An 18,949-nucleotide genomic window follows, 5' to 3' on the forward strand; every position below is an offset into this window, starting at 1 on the left:
TGAAACAAGTGAATGCAATTTAGAAACTAAAGTATTAATGCAGCTACAAAGTGTCAGTGGTATACATCAATCAAAAATGAATGAGTAGATATGATTTAGAAAAAGTTTCCCTATTTTCCTGGTGAATTATTTCAATGTGTGATTTTATTCAACCCAACACATGAAATATAGGTGAACATGATCACCAGATCTGTTTCAGTTATTTGTGCCTTTGCTTTGCCTCCTTCCCACATTCTAAATCACCCTTTCTATGCTAAATGAAATTTGCAAACAAAGAATATTTTATCAGACCAAAGATATAAGCAAAGAACTTGAACAGAGGTTAGAAATGCACTTGTTTCATCAATCATTTCATCTACAATGAATTGCAGCGTTAGTATGAACATAAAGAGAAATCATGAAGTGAAAAAAAGACAATTCAGAAATTTTGTTGCCCATAATAATGTTTTCTAAATGGTTACAAATATGTATGAGGGAGAGAGAGAGAGAGACAGACATAGAAGGAATAATTATCTACTAGGGATCAATCTAAGTTGATGCTTTCAAGCTCTATAATTCAATATCCCTAAATTACTTGTGAAATTATTACTATATTCTACATGAAATGAGATATTATCCCAGGTTCAAACAACACTGAACATCTGGATGACTGAAGTAAAAAGGAAAAAATAGTAAATAATGCATATATATATATAATAACAAAACAAAGCAAAAACATACACATATGAAAGTATGTACATATATATTTGTCATTCTATGGGCACACTCTCAATGCTATCATCTTCATTATAAAATTACAGAGATTCTTTTCTGACAAGAATCATAGTTTCATGAATCAAGGAAACTGCTATAATACTGTGATTCTTATATTCATCTTTAACTTGAGAAGATTTTATACCAAACCCGTTATGTGTGTCTTAGTAGGCCATTAACCATATTCATTTAAACCTTACTGAATATTTTAAACTTTAAAAAGGGGCTAATTTTTTTGAAGAATATTTAAGGCCACAGTTGTAAATTGAAAAGACACAAATATAAATAAATCAGAAAGACTCACTCGTGACTGTTTAACTCATTCCTCTTCTCTCCACTCCAATGCTACAGCCCACGTATCACCCCTCCAGTTACCCCTGCTTTGCAGCCTGAGTCCTGGCAAGCTCACATTCTCTAGGAATCTGTATTAGAGCTGAGAGCTTTTCTGAGAGCTTCCTTCACATCCTTGTTCCTCAGGCTGTAGATCAGCGGGTTCAGCACGGGGATCACCACGGTGTAGAAGACTGTGGTCATTTTGTCAATGTCCAGACTAGTGCCAGAACTGGGCTGGCAATAAAAGAACAGGATTGTTTCATGGAAGACGACGATGGCTGTGAGGTGGGAGGCACAGGTGGAAAAAGCTTTGCACCTCCCCTCTGCAGAGCGCATCTTCAGGATGGTGATGAGGATGAACAGGTAGGAGGTGAGGATGATGGTGATGGTAATGACCTCATTGAAACTGACCACAATGAAAAGCAGCAATTCATTCACAGTGACATCAGAGCAAGCAGATTTAAGAGTCGGGGATAGATCACAGAAGAAGTGGTTGATCACATTTGACTTGTAGCCTGGGATCTCAAGAATTAAGCACAAGTGAACGAGAGCAGACACTGATGCTAAGAGGTAACAGCCAGAGACCAGCTCTGCACAGAGCTTCTGGGACATGATGACCATGTACAGCAGTGGGTTGCAGATGGCCACAAAGCGGTCATAGGCCATCACTGCCAGCAGGAAGATCTCTGTGATCACACAAGTGCAAAACAAATAGAATTGTACCATGCAGGCTGGGAAGGAGATGGCTTTGTCCTTGGTAAAGATGTTGGCCAGCATTTTGGGCACTATGACTGAGGAGTAGCAGAAGTCCACAAAGGACAAGTGACTGAGGAAAAAGTACATGGGAGTGTGCAGGTGAGAGCTGAGCTGGATCAGTGCAACCATGCCCAGGTTGGCCAGAACCGTGACTCCATAGATGAGAAGGAACACCAGGAAGAGAGGGACTCTCAGCTCGGGGACATCTGACAATCCCAGGAGAATGAACTGTGTCACAGTGCTGAGTTTCTTCAGTCATGTACCCACTTTAGATGTGTCTAAGGAAAAGAAAACCTAAAAATTATTTATTTATTTATTTATTAATTTATTTTTCAGACTGCATTTTGATTCATAGTACACAAATGGGGTACATCATTTAGTTTCTATGGTTGTACACATTGTAGATTCATACCATTCATGTATTCATACATGTACATAGGGTAATGATATCTGTCTCTTTCCACCATTTTTCATAACCACCCCTCATTTCCTTCTACATAATCTAAAGTTCCTCCATTCTTCTTTCATTCCTCAATCCCTCACTCCCATTATTTATCATCATTCACTTATCATGGAAAACATTCAGCCTTTGGTTTTATTGGGGATTGACTTATTTCACTTAGCATGATAGTCTCCAATTGCATCCATTTATTTGCAAGTGCCATAGTATTATTCTTCTTTATGGCTGAATAATATTCCATTGTGTATATACACCACAATTTCTTTATCCATTCATCTGTTGAAGGACATCTAGGTTGGTTCCACAATCTAGCTATTGTGAATTGAGCTTCTATAAACATTGATGTGGCTGTGTTAAAAGTTATACTTTATTATGTGATCCAAATTTAGTTTAGGCTGGTATAAATAAATAAATAAATAAATAGATAATTTTAAAAAGCAGAAGCAATAGGAAAGTTAATATTATCCACAATGAAATAAAGCCTCTTTCATATGAAATTTATCAAAAGTTAAGCACAGCATAATGGAGATTCATAGCATCTTTATTTTAATTCTGAGATCACATGAAATCATTAATATTTATAAAAACTTTTATATATGCTTTGATTAGTTTTCAAAATTTCTAACTTGGTATTGAGTCAAGAGGGATCATGTCATAGTTTTATTTGATTGAATTTTTTTCTGTGTAATATTCAAAGCCATTTTACCTAGCTTATTCTATGATCAGTGCTCTAAATATTGTGATTGTAGGAAATAAATTTTATAATCTAGGGTAACATTTTCTGAGTTTCCACTCTGACAGCTGACAAGATAGGCTTCTTTGTGATTATTAACCCACAAGAGTTTATGTTTTATTGATTTATTTTATATGGACATCCTTACCTAATCACAATTGTTTTAAGAAATCTAACTATGTTGATGAGCTAATACAATGTTTAATTCCTTAATATATAAACTCTATGTGACCTAAGACTATTCTTATTATTCTTGCTGTTAAAGCGATAGACAAATAATCTCATGTGACCATTTCTATTAGGTTCCTCTGGTTAATATCTAAATTACTGAGTTAAGGGCTACAGGAGGGCAGTGGTCCCAATGGCTATTGTGTGCCAACATTTATTATAGGGGTGACATATTCTTTGTAGGAAGGAAGGAATGTTTTGGAACCTTATTCTCTTACCTCACCACCACACAAACAAAACCATGGTTAAAATTTAACCAGCCTGTTGGAGACAAAGGCAGATCTATAACTATTTTCTCCAGAGGCTTTCAGGGACTCATTGCATGGTTGTAAAATTATTTTTAATTTTGTTAATGAAAAAGACCCATTGTTTTTCAGATTGTAGGTAATATTTTCTGGAATTTTTGTTGTATTCCATATCATCATTCATTTTTTCAAAAATTAGCCTAGTGTTTCAGTTTAATAAGATTGTCTAATGTTGGTCATGGTTCAGGGAATTAGTACTCTTGAGAACAGTCTTCCTATATTGATGCATTTTCCACCTTCAAAAGATTTTTTGATAACTAATTTTACTTTTTGGACTGTATTTCAAGAACTTTTCAAAGATGTGTACCAGACGTAATCGAGAAAAATGACCAAAACATCACAGCATTGTTTATGATACAAAAATTTTAGGAATGAACAGTCAGGTAGAAGGAAATGTTCAAAATCATTATATATATATATATATACACACACACACACACACACATATCTGAGAAAATACACTTCTCTTTAAATGACCATGTCAAATAATTTTAATGACATAATAATTGACCCTGATAAATTAATACTTTGTGAACAATAAAACTGAGGGACAGCTCTAATATTATGTATACGTAATCAAATGCTTTTCTTTCTCTAAATGACCAGGAAAAGTGATTGTCTTTCTCTCAGTGCAAAGTAACACATAAATTTGAAAATGTTTTCCTGTTTTCAAGTTTGAACAAATAAATCAGGTGATTGTTTGCTCACAGAGCACTGCTTTTGCACTAAGAATGAATGCAACTACTATGTGACTTTGGTCGGTGACATTTTGGTTGTCACCTTGGCAGGTGGCATGTGCTGCTGACATCTAGTAAGGATCCTGCTAAACCCTCTACAAGGTACATGACCACGCCCTCCCTCACCCCCACCTCCAACACAGCCAAACTCCACCAGGATGTTACTGTAAGTCATTCCACAGTTGAGAAACCTGCCGATAAGAGATATTCTAATGTGCTTTATACAGAACTAATGTAAGTCTTCCCTTTTCTGCTTCAGGGATGATTCACTTGTATATGTCCCTCCATGGAAGTTCTCATGGGTGTCTCATTGCCACCCTCAGCATTGGGGTGACCGTCAGGATCCTCTCCATGCAGACTTGACCAGGTTGCACAGATGGACATGTTGTAAGAGAGATGTGAAGGGAGGGTGGAAAAGGCATTTATCCCCCTTGTTCACATTGATTTTTCTCTCACGCTAGCATTTCTTATGAGATATGTGCTTCTGCAGATTAAAGTGTTCCCATTTCCCATTGAGAATGTCCTTTACCTCAAAAGGAGAAGTATATTTTCTTAAAGGGATGCTTAAAACTTGGCATCTCTCAAAGGATTCTTCAGAGGGGAAGGGAATAGTACACAGATTTAAAACAAAATCTGTAATACTATTTTCCTCCTTTACACATCATTCTTCTATCATAAAAGAAATCAAGTTTCTAGTTCCCAGAAAATATTATTCATGTCCACACCCGACAAAGTAATGAGCATGTATTCCAACCCACCGAGGAGTAGATATTCAATTGCTTTCCCTGTTTCTGAAGATGTTATGATGGAAAATGTCATAGACTTAATGGTTCTGGATGTTTCTCTGGGATGCATGTTCCCTAAGCTTCTCAACACAATTACTGATCTCTGTGGAACATCCACAAAAAATCAGGAAAACTCTTGAGATTCAAACAATTTTTTCCACTGTGGGATATAAATGGGGAAAATAAATAATGTGGTACACTTTAGAGTTCTGTTTTTTTCATATGTTATTATAGATTAACACCATCCATTCAGAGTTTATGATGAATTTGAAACACTGCACCCCACATACAGCCATTGCATCTTTGAGATCTAACCTTGGCATTATGAACTGTATGAATAAATCTATTTATTTTAATTGTTTTGAATTGTATTTGCTCTTTTTAGTTATACATTATGGTAGAATGTGTTTTGGCATATTATACTACATAATTAGGATTCTATTTTTGTGGTTGTACATGATGTAGATTATACTGGTCATATATTCAAATACAAGTCTAGGAAATTTATGCCTGATTAATTCTCTGTCCTTCCTATTTCCCTCCCCACTCCTTTCCCTTTGGTTCCCTTTGTGTAATCCAGTGGACTTCTATTCTTCCCCTCCACCCCATTTTGTGGTTGAATATTTGACCTTTTTGTTTGGGGATTGGCTTATTTCACTTGGCATAATATTCTGTAGTTCCATCCACTTACTGGCAAATGCCATAATTTCATTTTTTTATGACTGAGTAATATTCCACTGTGTGTATATAATACATTTTCTTTATCCATTCATCCACTGAAGGACACCTACATTGGTTCCATAGCTTGGCTACTGTGAATTGAACTTCAATAAACATTCCTGTGACTGTATCACTGTAGTATGTTGATTTTAAGTCCTTTGGGTATAGACCAAGGTGTGGGATAACTGGAGAGAACTGTGGCTTCATTCCAGGTTTTCTAAGGAATCTCCATACTGCTTTCCATAGTGGTGGCACCAAAGTGCAGTCCCACCAGCTGTATGAGAGTAATTTCCTCCCCACATCCTCACTAGCACTTATTATTACTTGCATTTTTATTTACTGTTCTGACTTAAGTGAGTCAGAATCTCAGTGGTTTTAATTTGCATTTCTCTTAATTGCTAGAGATGTTGAACTTTTTTTCACATTTCTTATGATCATTCCTATTTCTTCTTCTATGAGATGCCTGACCAGTTCCTTTGCTCATTTATTCACTTGGTTATTTGTTTCTTTGGTCTTTAGTTTCTTGAGTTCTTTGTATATCCTGGAGACTGCTTTTCTGAGGTACAGGTGATAAAGATTTTGTTCCATTTTGTAGGCTCTCTCTTCACATTCTTGATTGTTTTCCTATAAGGTGCAGGGTCTCTGGTCTAATTCCGAAGTCCTTGATCAATTTTAAGTTGAGTTTTGTGCAGGGTGAGAGATAGGGGTTTAATTTCATTGTGCTACATATGAATTTCCAGTTATCCCTGCACCATTTGTTGAAGAGGCCATCTTTTCTCCAATGAATATTCACAGTGCCTTTGTCTAGTATGAAATAACTCTATTGATGTGGGTATGTCTCTGTGTCTTCTATTCTGTTTCATTGGTCTTTATCTTCATGTTTGTTCTTATGTCAACACCATGCCATTTTTATTACTATAGCTCTGTAGTATAACTTAGGGTCTGGTATTGTGAGGCCTCCTGCTTCAATTTTATCTCTAAGGATCGCTTCAGCTATTCTGGGCCTCTTATTTTCCCAAATGAATATCATGACTGATTTTTCTATTTCTGTAAAGAATGTCATTGGAACCTTAATAGGAATTGCATTAAATCTGTATAGTGCTTTTGGTTGGTAGTATTTCTGTTTTGATAATATTAATTCTGTCCATCCAGGAACAAGGTAGAACTTTCCCTTTTCTAAGGTCTCCTTCAATTTCTTTCATTAGTCTTCTTCAGTTTTCATTGTAGAGGTCTTTCGCCTTTTGTTAAATTGAATACATTTTATTAGTTTTTTCTATCTTATACACAACAGCTTCTTCCTGCAAAGTATAGAGTCTGAAGATACATCATTCCCCACAGAAAAAAATGGGGACAATGAACATTCATTAGTGAGAATAATAGCCATTTCTCACATTTACTGAGCAATTCCTACATGCCAGGTACTTTTCTAAATCCAACATATTTCTTCTCTATAAAAAAAAATGATATCAGTGATTTTATGTCCCTTGAAAATGAAGTGACTGAGGCATAGACAAGTATAATTTTCCCAAAGTCACACGGGGAATTCCTGGTGGAAATGGGCCACATGCTGCTTGTCAGTCTGCACCACCACAGGACTGTGGGAAGAGCATAGTTGCAAGGGCTTCGGGAGAGCAGAGTCCCTGTGCAATGCCAGAGGCTGTTGTCCTGGGAGCCTCACCAGCTCTCCATGACGGAGAACTCAATGTTCAAACTACAGTCTGTGCACCCCTTGATACAACAAAATTTAAGCATTATATGAAAGTAAGTAGGTACAGATAAGCCTTTCCTAAATTCTCAAAAAACTCTCCCTAGATTGATCTGAAGATTTTCTGAATTTAAGATATCTTGGGTTTCCTTTCAAAGCTATCATTCCCACAATACCTTTTCTCCTATTCTTCAAATTCAAGGACTTTCTTTATTCAGTAACATCTTCCTCTGGGAATTACTCTAATATGAAAAGAACAAAAACCAACAGCCAAAACCTAAGGCAAAAGGGCAACTTGAAATGTTATTCATGAGCTGAAATTCTTTCATCATGACACTTCAAGTCTTTTTTACCTCTGGTGTACACGAATGTATTTTCATGGAAAAGAACATTTTACATGTATTCTAGTTCATGGGGGAATATTTTGAAATTAGATATAAATTAGACAGATGAAAATATTTGCTTAATACCAATTCAGTGTGCTCCTGGTAAACCCAAAAACATTTGTCACAAAATTAATTACTACTGAATTGGAGGTTGCCTGAGAGCAAAGTTAAAAGAACACCCATAAAGACCATGTTTGAATATGATGCCTAATTCCTCTAACAAATGTCACACAGAAAGCTATTTGCTTTTCAAAATCTTTTACTTAAAGACACGTGAAGCATTTGTGAAAGTTGGGTGATTGTTGTTGCTTGAAGACAAATGTAGGCTCACCGATCCAACATATTGGAACAGGCATCAACTTCTTTAATGAGACTCCTACAGTGCAAAAAATAGAATCAAAACTCAATAAGTGAAATGGAATAAAACTAAAATGCTTTTCTTCACAGCAAAGAAAACAAGTAAGAGCATGGAGAGAGAGATTGTGGAGTGGGAGAAAATCTTTGCTACCTGCTCCTCAAGGGATTAATATTTAGAGTACATAAGGAAATCAGAAAAGCCTAACACAAAAACTACCAAAATAGTTCAATTAATAAATGGGCAAAAGGACTAAACACACACTTCTCAAAAGAGAAAATGCAGATATCACACAAATACCTGAAACAAAATCAAAATTTCTAGCAAGCAGGAAAATACAAATCAAAACCACACTGAGAATTCATCTCACTCAAGGCAGAATGACAATTATCAAGAATACAAATAATAATAATGATGATGAGGATATGGGGATAAAGGTACACTCATACATTGTTGGTAAAACTGTAAATTAGTACACATACACTCGGAAACAACTATGAAGACTTCTAAAAAAAGCTAGGAATGGAACCACCATTTGACCCATCTTTCCCACTCCTTGGTATATATCCAGAGGATTTAAAGTCAGCACACTACAGTGACACAGCATCACATCAATGTTTCTAGCAGCACCATTCACCATAGCCAAGCTATGGAATCAACCTAGGAGCTCTTCAACAGATGAACCGATAAAGTGTGGTACATATACACAATGGAGTATTATTCAGTCATAAAGAAGAATGGCTTCATGGAATTTGTCAGTAAATGAATAGAAGTGAAGACTATCATGCTAAGTGAAATAAGCCCAGCCCAGAGAATCAATCTAAAGTTCCTCCATTCTTCTCTGAGCCCCCACCCTCCTACCCCATTATACATCATCATCCAATTATCAGGGTAAGCATTAGGACTTTGGTTTTTTGGGATTGGCTTATTTCACATAGCATGACTATTCTTTCTACAGCATCAATTCTTTAGTTTTAACATATAGGTAAGAACCTGTAGTACATTTTCTGTACCAGTTTATTTCACTTAGTTTATTTTTCTCTTCCATCCATGTTGCTGCAAATTTGAGAAATTCATTCTTTTTATGGCTGAATATTACTCCATTGTTTTCTTTACACCCCCCCATCCATCAATGAATACTTAGTTTGATTCCATATCTTGACTATTGTACATGGTGCTGCAGGAAATATGTGAGTGCAGAGGTCACTTCCACATATTCAATTCAGTTTCTGATTTAACTTTCCAATAGTGGGATTACTCAATCATATGGTAGTTATATTTCTGGTACTTTTAGAAAACTCTATGATAATTTCCATAATGCACTATATTGATTTTGATTCCACCAACAGTGTATAAGTATTCTTACTTCTTAGGTTCATTAACATTTGTTACTTCTCCTCTTTTAGGTAACTGCCATTCTAAATGGGGTAAGATAACACATCACTGTGGTTTTAATTTATATTTTCTGATAATATTATTGAGCTCTTCAGATCATTTGCCCAGAGTTAATTGCACCATTTCTGGGGTTTGCTGAGTTGTTCAAGTCCCTCATGCATTGTGAATATTAATCCCTTTTTGGAGGGATAGTTAGCCCTTATTTTTTTCCATGTGGTAGGTTGTCTCTTTACTCTGTTGGTCATTTCCTTTGCTCTACAGATGTATTTTTCTGTATGTTATCCCACTGGTCAATTTTTTTCCTTGTCTTGCCTGTGCTTTAGGGGTCATACCCAAAAAACCTTCTGCCAGGCCAATGTCCTGATGCATGTCTCTAAGTTTCCTTCTACTACTTTCATAATTTGTGGTCTTTGTTTAAGATATTAATGAATTTTCAATTGATGTTGGTATATGGTGAATGATCAGAATCTGGTTTTATTTTTTGTTTCTGCACATGATATCCAGTGACCCCAGCACACCATGTATTAAAGATTTCCTTTCTCCAAGTTTTTTTTTTTTTTTTTTTTTTTTCGGTCTTTGCCAAAAGTCCATCAGCTGTAAGTATATGGATGTATGTTTGTGGTCTCTGTGGTGCTCCTTATGTGTCTACTCTCATTCCGGTAGCATTCTGAACATTTCTGGTACAATTCACCCATGAAGTCATCTATTTGATCCTGAGTGTTACTTCGCTGAGGAAGTTTATATTACTGACAAAATTAATATTGTTTTGTTCAGGTTTTCTATGTACTAATGGTTCAGTTTTGGGTAGTTATATGTGTTCAGAAATTTATCCATTTATTCTAGGCTTTCTAATTTGTTGGTGCGGAGGTGTTTATCACATTCCTAATGATCACTTGTTTTTTTTCTGTAGAATGAAGAATTTTGAAGAGTTCAATATTAAGAAATAGCAAAAGTTTGAGGAGACAGATACATTTAACCTGATTGAAACATTACATGATGTACACATTGTACCCTATTATATGTGCAGATTTTCTGTTTTTCAGTATAAGTTAAAAGTAATTTAAGTTGGATAAAATAACTATGATGTGGAGTGGAGGAGGATTGATTTTTTTTTTTCAATGAAGGACACGTGGCTTCATGGCCTTTGACACATAATAAATGCAAAGATTATTTATTCTCTTTCCTCAGACCACAGTGGAAATATCCATGGCTACGGGTAATGAAGCCATGATATTTCAGCATTTGTAGCCATGGAAACACAATCTGGACTAGAGACCAACACTTCCAAGTTCATCAACTGATTTCAAAGTTTTGCAGGAAAAGTACATTAATAAATCCCTGTTAGGAAAAACATATTTTTTTGATTACATACTTTTTCTAGTATCAAAAAGATAGGAAAGTAGGTTGTTTGGCTTTCCCTGAGTTCAATGCAGAATATATTTTTTAAATTTATTCATATTTTCAAGACTAAAGTTGGAGTATTGGGCTGCAGGTTCCCCATGGAGCACCACTCTTTCCCTGGAGAATTTGATTGCAATGGAACATTTTTCAGTGTCTGGGAAGAGTTTAGTTCCCACAACAGGGAGTAAGGGCTACTGATGCCAAGGTGCAAATCTTCCCAGCTCCTCACTATGCACTTCAGTTCCCTCCTGCTATACTATCTAGCCCAGCACAAACACATTTTCTGAATTAATTTCATGGTCCCTATCCATAAAGTGAATAATATGAAGGTGCAGCTTTAAAATTTCTCATTGCATTTCATTTTTGATTCTCACATTATATCTGTATGCATTTATGAGGTGCAATGTGAGGCTTTTATTCATGTGCATATTGGGTGAAGGTCAAACAAGCTAATGTTCATCTCCATTGCCTTTTATCATTTCTTCATAGTGAGTGCATTTAGAAACACTCTCTTCTAACTAGTTGGAGATATATAGTACTTTGTTTTTAATTATAGTCACTCTTTCATGCCAAGCGGCAATGAAACTTCTTCCTACCTAATGGTAAAATCTCCCCTCTCCCTACTCTCCCCAACAATGACAATTGCTCTTTTATTCTTAACTGCCATGAAATCAAATGTTTAATATTCTACACATGAATGAGATCATGGAGATTTTGTTTCACTGTGACTCCTTATTTCAATTAACAAAATTCCTGCATGTCTGATGGTATGAGATAAATACAGTTAAGTCACATAATATAATACTCTATTAAAATGTCTTATTGGCAACATTAAATTAAAAAACATGAATGTATCAAGAAAATGTGGTATGTATACATAATAAAGTTCTACTCAGCCATAAAGAAAACGAAATCATCATTTACTAATAAAGGGATAGAACTGGAGAATCTGATAAGTTGAAAAATTCAGACTCAGAATATGAAGGATCAAATGTCTTTTCTCATATGTGGAAGCTAGAGGCAATAAAGGATTATAAAATGGGTTATTCATGAAAATAGAAGGAGAACAGTAGAAAGAGGAAGGGGATTGTTGTTTAGGGAGGAGGGGAGAAAAAAGATAGGCACTTGGGAATTAAATCACCCAAACTATCCTGGGTGCAAAAATGAATATATTACAGTGAATCACATTTTTATATGTAATTATAAAATGATTTTTGAAATTAAATAATAGGAAGACCAGTAGAATAGAGGACGGGGATCAGTGGGAGGAAAGGGAAGGAAGTGAGATAAATTATGTATTTGCATGTATGAACATGTCACAAAGAATGTAACTATATGGAAAATTAAAATGCATTAAAGGTAATAAAAATGAATCATTAAATAAAGTGAAACATTATATATCTTTCACAGGTATGCCATTAGGCTTGAAAAAGTCTTTGTGACAGCTTCTTGGATTTGAGAAAGTGAGTGTAAAGACAATTACATAAGACCCTCCAAAACCCACTGGTTAGAAACAGCAACCATATATTGGATGTGTCAACTGGATAATTTAATGCAGATCTTGATCTGGATATGGCAGGTTATGACTTGGTTTATGTATTTGTATAAGACATAAAATATTCCTAACACTACTACATTTAAAATGTGTCTGCTCATGAGATTATTATTATTTTTTCATGTATGTGGTACTTGGGTTTGAAACCAGAACCTGCACAAACTGATATAACTGACACTTAGCTACATCCTCAGCCATATTTTAAATATTATTTTGAAATGTGGTCCTATGAAGTTCACCAGGCTGACCTTGAACTTGTGTGATTGTCTTGCTGCAGTCTCCCAAGTAGCTGGAATTACAAGCATGTAGCATTGTGCCCAGGTCACAAGAATGATTTGATTCCTTTCTAAGAGTGTATATGAAAGGAACATTTTTAGTACTGATAAAGTATGTAAAATTATATCACAATAACAAATTACTGTATTGAGCCCACATGAAAATATACCCCAGGTTATTTTTTCTCACTTAATAAATACGTGGAAATTTATATTTTGCATTGTATTGATGAATATTTGGAATTTTATCTGGACACATTTAGTAAACAGAGGAAAAGGCAGAGTAAGTTATTCAAATAGAAGTAGTGATAAACCGAATTTTGATATTTTAATTAGTTATATTAATTAGGTTGATATATGGTTTTTAAATTTATTTTGAAGATTATATACATAGTTTTTGATACATAAAATGAGATAAATGAAATTTTTCTTGAGAAGAATTAAGAGTTCATGCTCAGAACAAAAGTTTCTGTAAAATCGAGAATATGTGTGATATCTTCAAAGACAGAATAACAGCTCAAAATACATGCTAAGCAAGAACTCATCAATTCAATCATTTATGGCTTAACATAAGAGATTTTCTAAGAAGATCCAGATCCAGTCTGAGCTTCTAGTGGGGTCCATTATAGGTTATCACACTATCATACAGAACTACTTCTAAACTATGTCAGGCAATAGAACATCCTTAATTCAAATTTCTATTCATACAATGGAAATCATTTACAATACACACCACACATAGACACATAGGCGTACATACACAAATGTGTCATATTAGCTCAATAAAATATATGTTAGACCTTTGACTCAGTATTGCATTCTTACCTCCTTGGTATTCTGTTGATACAGTTTTCTTCTGACTGAAACTCTGTCATCAATAAACTATATCTCCAAATTCCTACCTTTCTCTTATTTTGGACAAGTTCACATGATGCTTATTTTACAAAAACATCCCTTTCAAATTCCTTGGTGCATTTAAACATTCCCATCTCTGAAGCTCCCCATGAGTGTTAATATCTGTTTTATGAATTGGCCACTTACTGCATAGGTTTTCTGAGAATGTAGTTCATGTCAGATATCTTGTAAGAAATAAATACAGAAGTAATATTTCTTAAGTTACAAACCATATCCTATATGATATGTATGTTTTCTTTAATCTTCAGAGTATGATTGTAAGTAATCATTATTCCAATTTTGTAGGTAAAATAAGGAAAATGAGAAAGATTACTGATGATTTCAAGCAATAAAAAGAGCAAAGTTTATTCCCTTGAAGGAAAAATCCATTTCAATTTCATTGTACAATATTAACTCTATTCATTTTAATGCTATCCTTAAAACCAACTTTCATGAACACGATTTAAATATTAGGAGCAAATTCCATGGTAATATGACGCTCAAAAGGAAGAGACTTTACTGCCCAATACTTTACTGACAGTGTCCTTGACATCCTTATTCTCAGGCTGTAGATGAGGGGGTTCAACATGGGGATCACCACTGTGTAAAACACAGAGGCCACTTTGACCATGTGCCTGGAGTTCTTGGAGTTGGGCACACAGTAGAGGAACAGGATGGTGCCATGGAAGATGGAGATGGCCGTCAGGTGAGAGGCACAGGTGGAGAAGGCCTTGTGACGTCCCACTGGCTGATGGCATCTTGAGGATGGTAACCAGGATGAACACGTAAGATGTGAGGATGATGAGCAGGGTGCTGACTTCATTGAATGTGGCAAAAACAAAGAGTAGCAAAGAGATGATGTGGGAATCTGAATATGAGAGGGAGAACAGAGAGTAGAAATCACAGAAGTGGTCAACTGTGTTGGAGCCTTGAAAAGAGAGTTGTAGAGCAGAGTACATTAGTATCAGGGAACAGGACACCCCCCATGCATAGGATCCCGCCACCAGCACAGCACAGAGTTTCTGGGACATGGCCACTGTGTAGATTAGAGGGTTGCAGATGGCCACAAAGCGGTCATAGGCCATCACTGCCAGCAGAGAGAACTCAGTTACCACAAAAGTATGAAAGAAAAAAATTTGTGCCACACATTCAGAAAAAGAGATGCTTCTCTCTTTTGCAAGTAGGTTCACCACCAGCATATTTACAGCAACAGTGGAGGAATAGCAGAAATCCACAAAAGAGAGGTGACTGAGGAAAAAGTACATGGGGGTGTGCAGTTTGGGATAAATTTTGATTATGGCCATAATCAAAATATTCCCTACCACTGTGACACTGTAGATAGTTAAAAAAAACTATAAACAGTGGACATTTAGTTCTGGATAATCTGAGAACCCTAGGAGGGTGAATGTGGCCCCACTTTTATTTCTGTCTGTGAATATCATGTTTCTTTCAGTCGAAATCTGAGAGTTAATCCTGAAAACAAAAACATTAAGGTGAGTGTGAACAGATGCAGTGAATTTCACTGCCCTTTCCAAGTTCATAAAGTACATCTTTCAGAATCTGGGTATTTATTTATATGAGATAGACAAAATGTATACCATTTAAAAGCATCACACTCTTTTTAACATTAAAAACATGATTATTGAATTAAATTATGAGTTATAAAAATAATTTTTAATATTTACAAATATGAAAAACAGAGATCAACTTATTAATGGTCATTTTAATAAATCTTCACATAAAACTGTCAACCATCATTGAAAATTAGTAAATTCATACAAGAGAAATTTAATTATCAAGGGATGACTGATGATCTCTTTCTTTTATTAATCATCATGTTTTCAACTAGTGAGTAACTGGAGATTCTAATCCTATAGGAAGTAGTTCTGTGACAACCTGTATGCACTAGAAATGTACCCAAAAACAGGATCAAGATAAGTCACAAGTGGGAAGTAGGTAATTTTCTCAGCCAGGAAATAATTAACTAAAATAAAACACTGACATAGAAATATCCCTTTCCTGGATATCATGCTCACTGACTCTCTTTTCTCTTTCTCTACCTGTAAGATACCCTGTATTTTCATTCTGTCCCTATCTTACCTGTTAAAGAGGAGGATTAACAATTTTAGTTAGTACTATACTGTGAATACATGTCATAAGGGATGGGGAGGGTAATATAAAAGAAACATATTTCTGTTATTGCTACACAAAACCTCTCAGGTCTATCCATGCCAGCAACCTTTCTCTTTTATTTGTAGAAAAGTTATTGCAGTCTCACAATCTAAGAAATATTTATCATATAGTCCATCAATAAAGATATCTCATCATATGCAATATTGAGACTTTCAATGACCATATTTGTTCCTGTACTTATAAATTTACCTATTAAAGACAACCCAGAAGCCAGTCTAATTAGCACATATTTTCTTACTACCACATTTTATTTATCTAAAGAATTTTAAAATTTATTTAAAAATATTTTGATATTTAATGAAATGATTCTTATCACAAATGATATAATTAAATCCCTGGAAAAATGTTTTATTAACTTTTACTCCAGGCAAAAATGATAGCTGAAATATCTCTCCCAGTATTTTTTCCCAATTATGATTTTTATTTTTGTTGTCAGTGGTTACACTCTTGTAACCTTAATCAAATAGTGTTCTTTATTTTTTTACTAGTCTATTTCATTTTAGTTAAATATTCTATCTTGACAACTCCTTCAGAATTTGCAAAAATGAGACAACACATAACACCAAATCCTCAGAGGTTTTCTTCCCCTCCCTGGTAACTTTTTTTTTTGATACTGTTGAGGGACTTAGCTGAGCTAGCTCTCTAATATGAACCTTTGCAGAAAGAGTACACTCACTGTTCCTGGCTCACTCATATCTATATCTTCAAAAAATTTCTAGTTTTACAGGGTCAGTTTCCCATAATAAAATTTAAATCCATCTGTCTTTTGAATGTTAAAACAAACCTGCTGATGGCTAAGGCAGGAGCTCTCCTAGTTGGGGTGATGAAGTAATCTTATATGTACAGTTAACCTTGGAGATAAGAACCCTAGAGACTATCAACTGCTTCATTCTCTTGAGGTCACACATGAACAATTAAAATTAATCACTTCAATTTGATGCCATTTTAACACCTGAGAAAATTTAGAGAAAAATATAGCAGCATTGGGACCTTTTCATATATAATATATATTGATTTCACCTTTCCCATACACTGATCACTGCCATATGCTGCATAAATTTCATGAACTTTATGTGCCATAAATTCCATTTATGAAAATACATGTAAGAATCCTCATTTCTGGAGAGTGATGACAGAGAATGTGAGAACAGTGACTGAAGTTAGGAGTCTCCAGTGACCTCATGGCTCTGGTGGGCTTGGTGCCTGGGAAAGTATTTGGGCAGGGGCATAGGATGCCTAGCTGCTATGGTAAAGCCCTGGATGAGGAGGCTCTGCCCAAGAACCTCATCAGCTTCGACCTTGATCTCAGGCACATAGCTCCCAGGGATAGATGAATTCTACTGCCAGACATCCACAGTGTTTCACCATTTACCCAAATATAAATAAAGATTGATGGAGTAACTCTTTAGATCTGCTTCTCCACCAGAGAGCAGCACTTTACTGACTCCAGTTTAATCTTCACAGTCTGTATGTGTGAGTCTTTATTTTTCAAATCCCCCTTCACGCCTCATGAGAACTGCAAGTTTGGCCACGCAGTTAGCAACACTCATTATCAATAATTTGCTAATATTCATGAGGCTTAAATGCTTTTCTACCATTTTAAGGAGTTGTTCATATTGGAAAAGTATGAGTACCCAACTTTTCAGGTTGTAATGCTCCGTTGAAAGTTAATCCAGAATGTTGTGCAAAGGTCAACATTCAAATGGACAAATGATCAAGTCCTTGTTAAATCTTGGCCGTTTGTTATTCCTTTCTTCAACTGTTATGGTTCAAATAAGGAGTGTGCTCAAAAGGTTATGTGTGACACAATGTCAAACTTTTCAAAGGTGAAAAGATTAGATCATGAGAGATGTGATTTAAATGGTGGTTAATCCACTGATATGGATTAACTGGGCAGTAAGAGTAAACAGGTATGGTGTGGCTAGAGGAAGGGGTCAGAGGGATGGTCCCTGGGAGTTTACATTTTGTCTTAGGTGACCAGAGCTTTCTGCTTCCTGGGTGTCTTGTTCTGAGATCCTTCACTCCCCTGTACCCTACCATCATGATCTCTTGCCTTATGTTAGGCCCTCAGTGCAGAGTGGCCAACCATGGTATGATCCTCTGAAAACAACCCTAATAAACTTTTTGTCCTGTAAGTTTTCCTTGTAGGTCACAGTGACTAAAAGCTAACTAATACACCATATGTGCCCTGCAGAGATGCTGACCTCCTCATTGTTCCTTAAAAATAAAAGCACACTCCTTCATTGTTGCCTACTATACTCCCTCTGACTGGAATACTTTCCTTTAAATTTCTGTCCATACGATTTTTACAGAAAAATGATATATGAATATACTATTATACTGAAGGCATTACCCTATTTCTCAATATTACCATTTAAAGTACTTAGTACAGGAAAATATATTTCTTGAATCATTTTGTACTTCAGTTTTAATATACTTAGTTTAGTTTGTTTCCCTGCTAAACTAAATTTACTGTGAAAGTGAGAAATGCATTGTTGAGTTCAGTGATACATTATACGCTGCTAGACTAATAACTAGCACAAAGTGTACCATGAATAATTATTGAATAATAAATATGACCTTTCATGCAACTGGGGTAGATCAAACCTACCAGAATTGTGGGAATGTAGAGGGCAGAGAGAAGAGAGATCCCAAAAATAAATTCTGAATACTTCTACATGAAATGATTATTTAAAGTAAATATATACAATTATAAATTACTTATTATAAGGTGAGGAGTCAAAATTAAAAAAAAAAAAACTTCTATATTGATATTTCTATTTCTCACCAATATTCAAGTATAAATTAATCAAGTAATAAATTAATAAAGTTTCTTACAATAGAAATATTTTATCTTCAAAATAACATGTAGGATTTATGTTATCTTTCCAATTAAAGTTGTACCTGCAAGGTAATATAGGCATGCTTACTGGAACTTAAGTTTTGTCTGCAGAAAGGAGCTATCTTAAGTTTGGGAACT

General features: G+C 35.2%; 1 protein-coding gene and 1 pseudogene across 1 annotated transcript; both read right to left on the bottom strand.

Moving 5' to 3' along the window:
- Window positions 1-1,167: 1,167 nt before the first annotated feature.
- On the bottom strand, window positions 1,168-5,859 carry LOC124975063 (olfactory receptor 5L1-like). The gene is made up of 2 exons (XM_047537942.1): window positions 5,845-5,859; window positions 1,168-2,091 (listed from the first exon to the last, which is right to left on the bottom strand). Exons 1-2 carry the CDS (start codon window positions 5,857-5,859, stop codon window positions 1,168-1,170), a joined length of 939 nt encoding a protein of 312 aa, XP_047393898.1.
- Window positions 5,860-14,239: 8,380 nt separating this feature from the next.
- LOC124975050 (olfactory receptor 5D18-like) lies at window positions 14,240-15,218 on the bottom strand (annotated as a pseudogene).
- Between the last annotated feature and the right edge of the window lie 3,731 nt (window positions 15,219-18,949).

The sequence above is a fragment of the Sciurus carolinensis genome, unplaced genomic scaffold (assembly GCF_902686445.1).
Source record: "Sciurus carolinensis unplaced genomic scaffold, mSciCar1.2, whole genome shotgun sequence".
Lineage (NCBI taxonomy): Eukaryota > Metazoa > Chordata > Mammalia > Rodentia > Sciuridae > Sciurus > Sciurus carolinensis.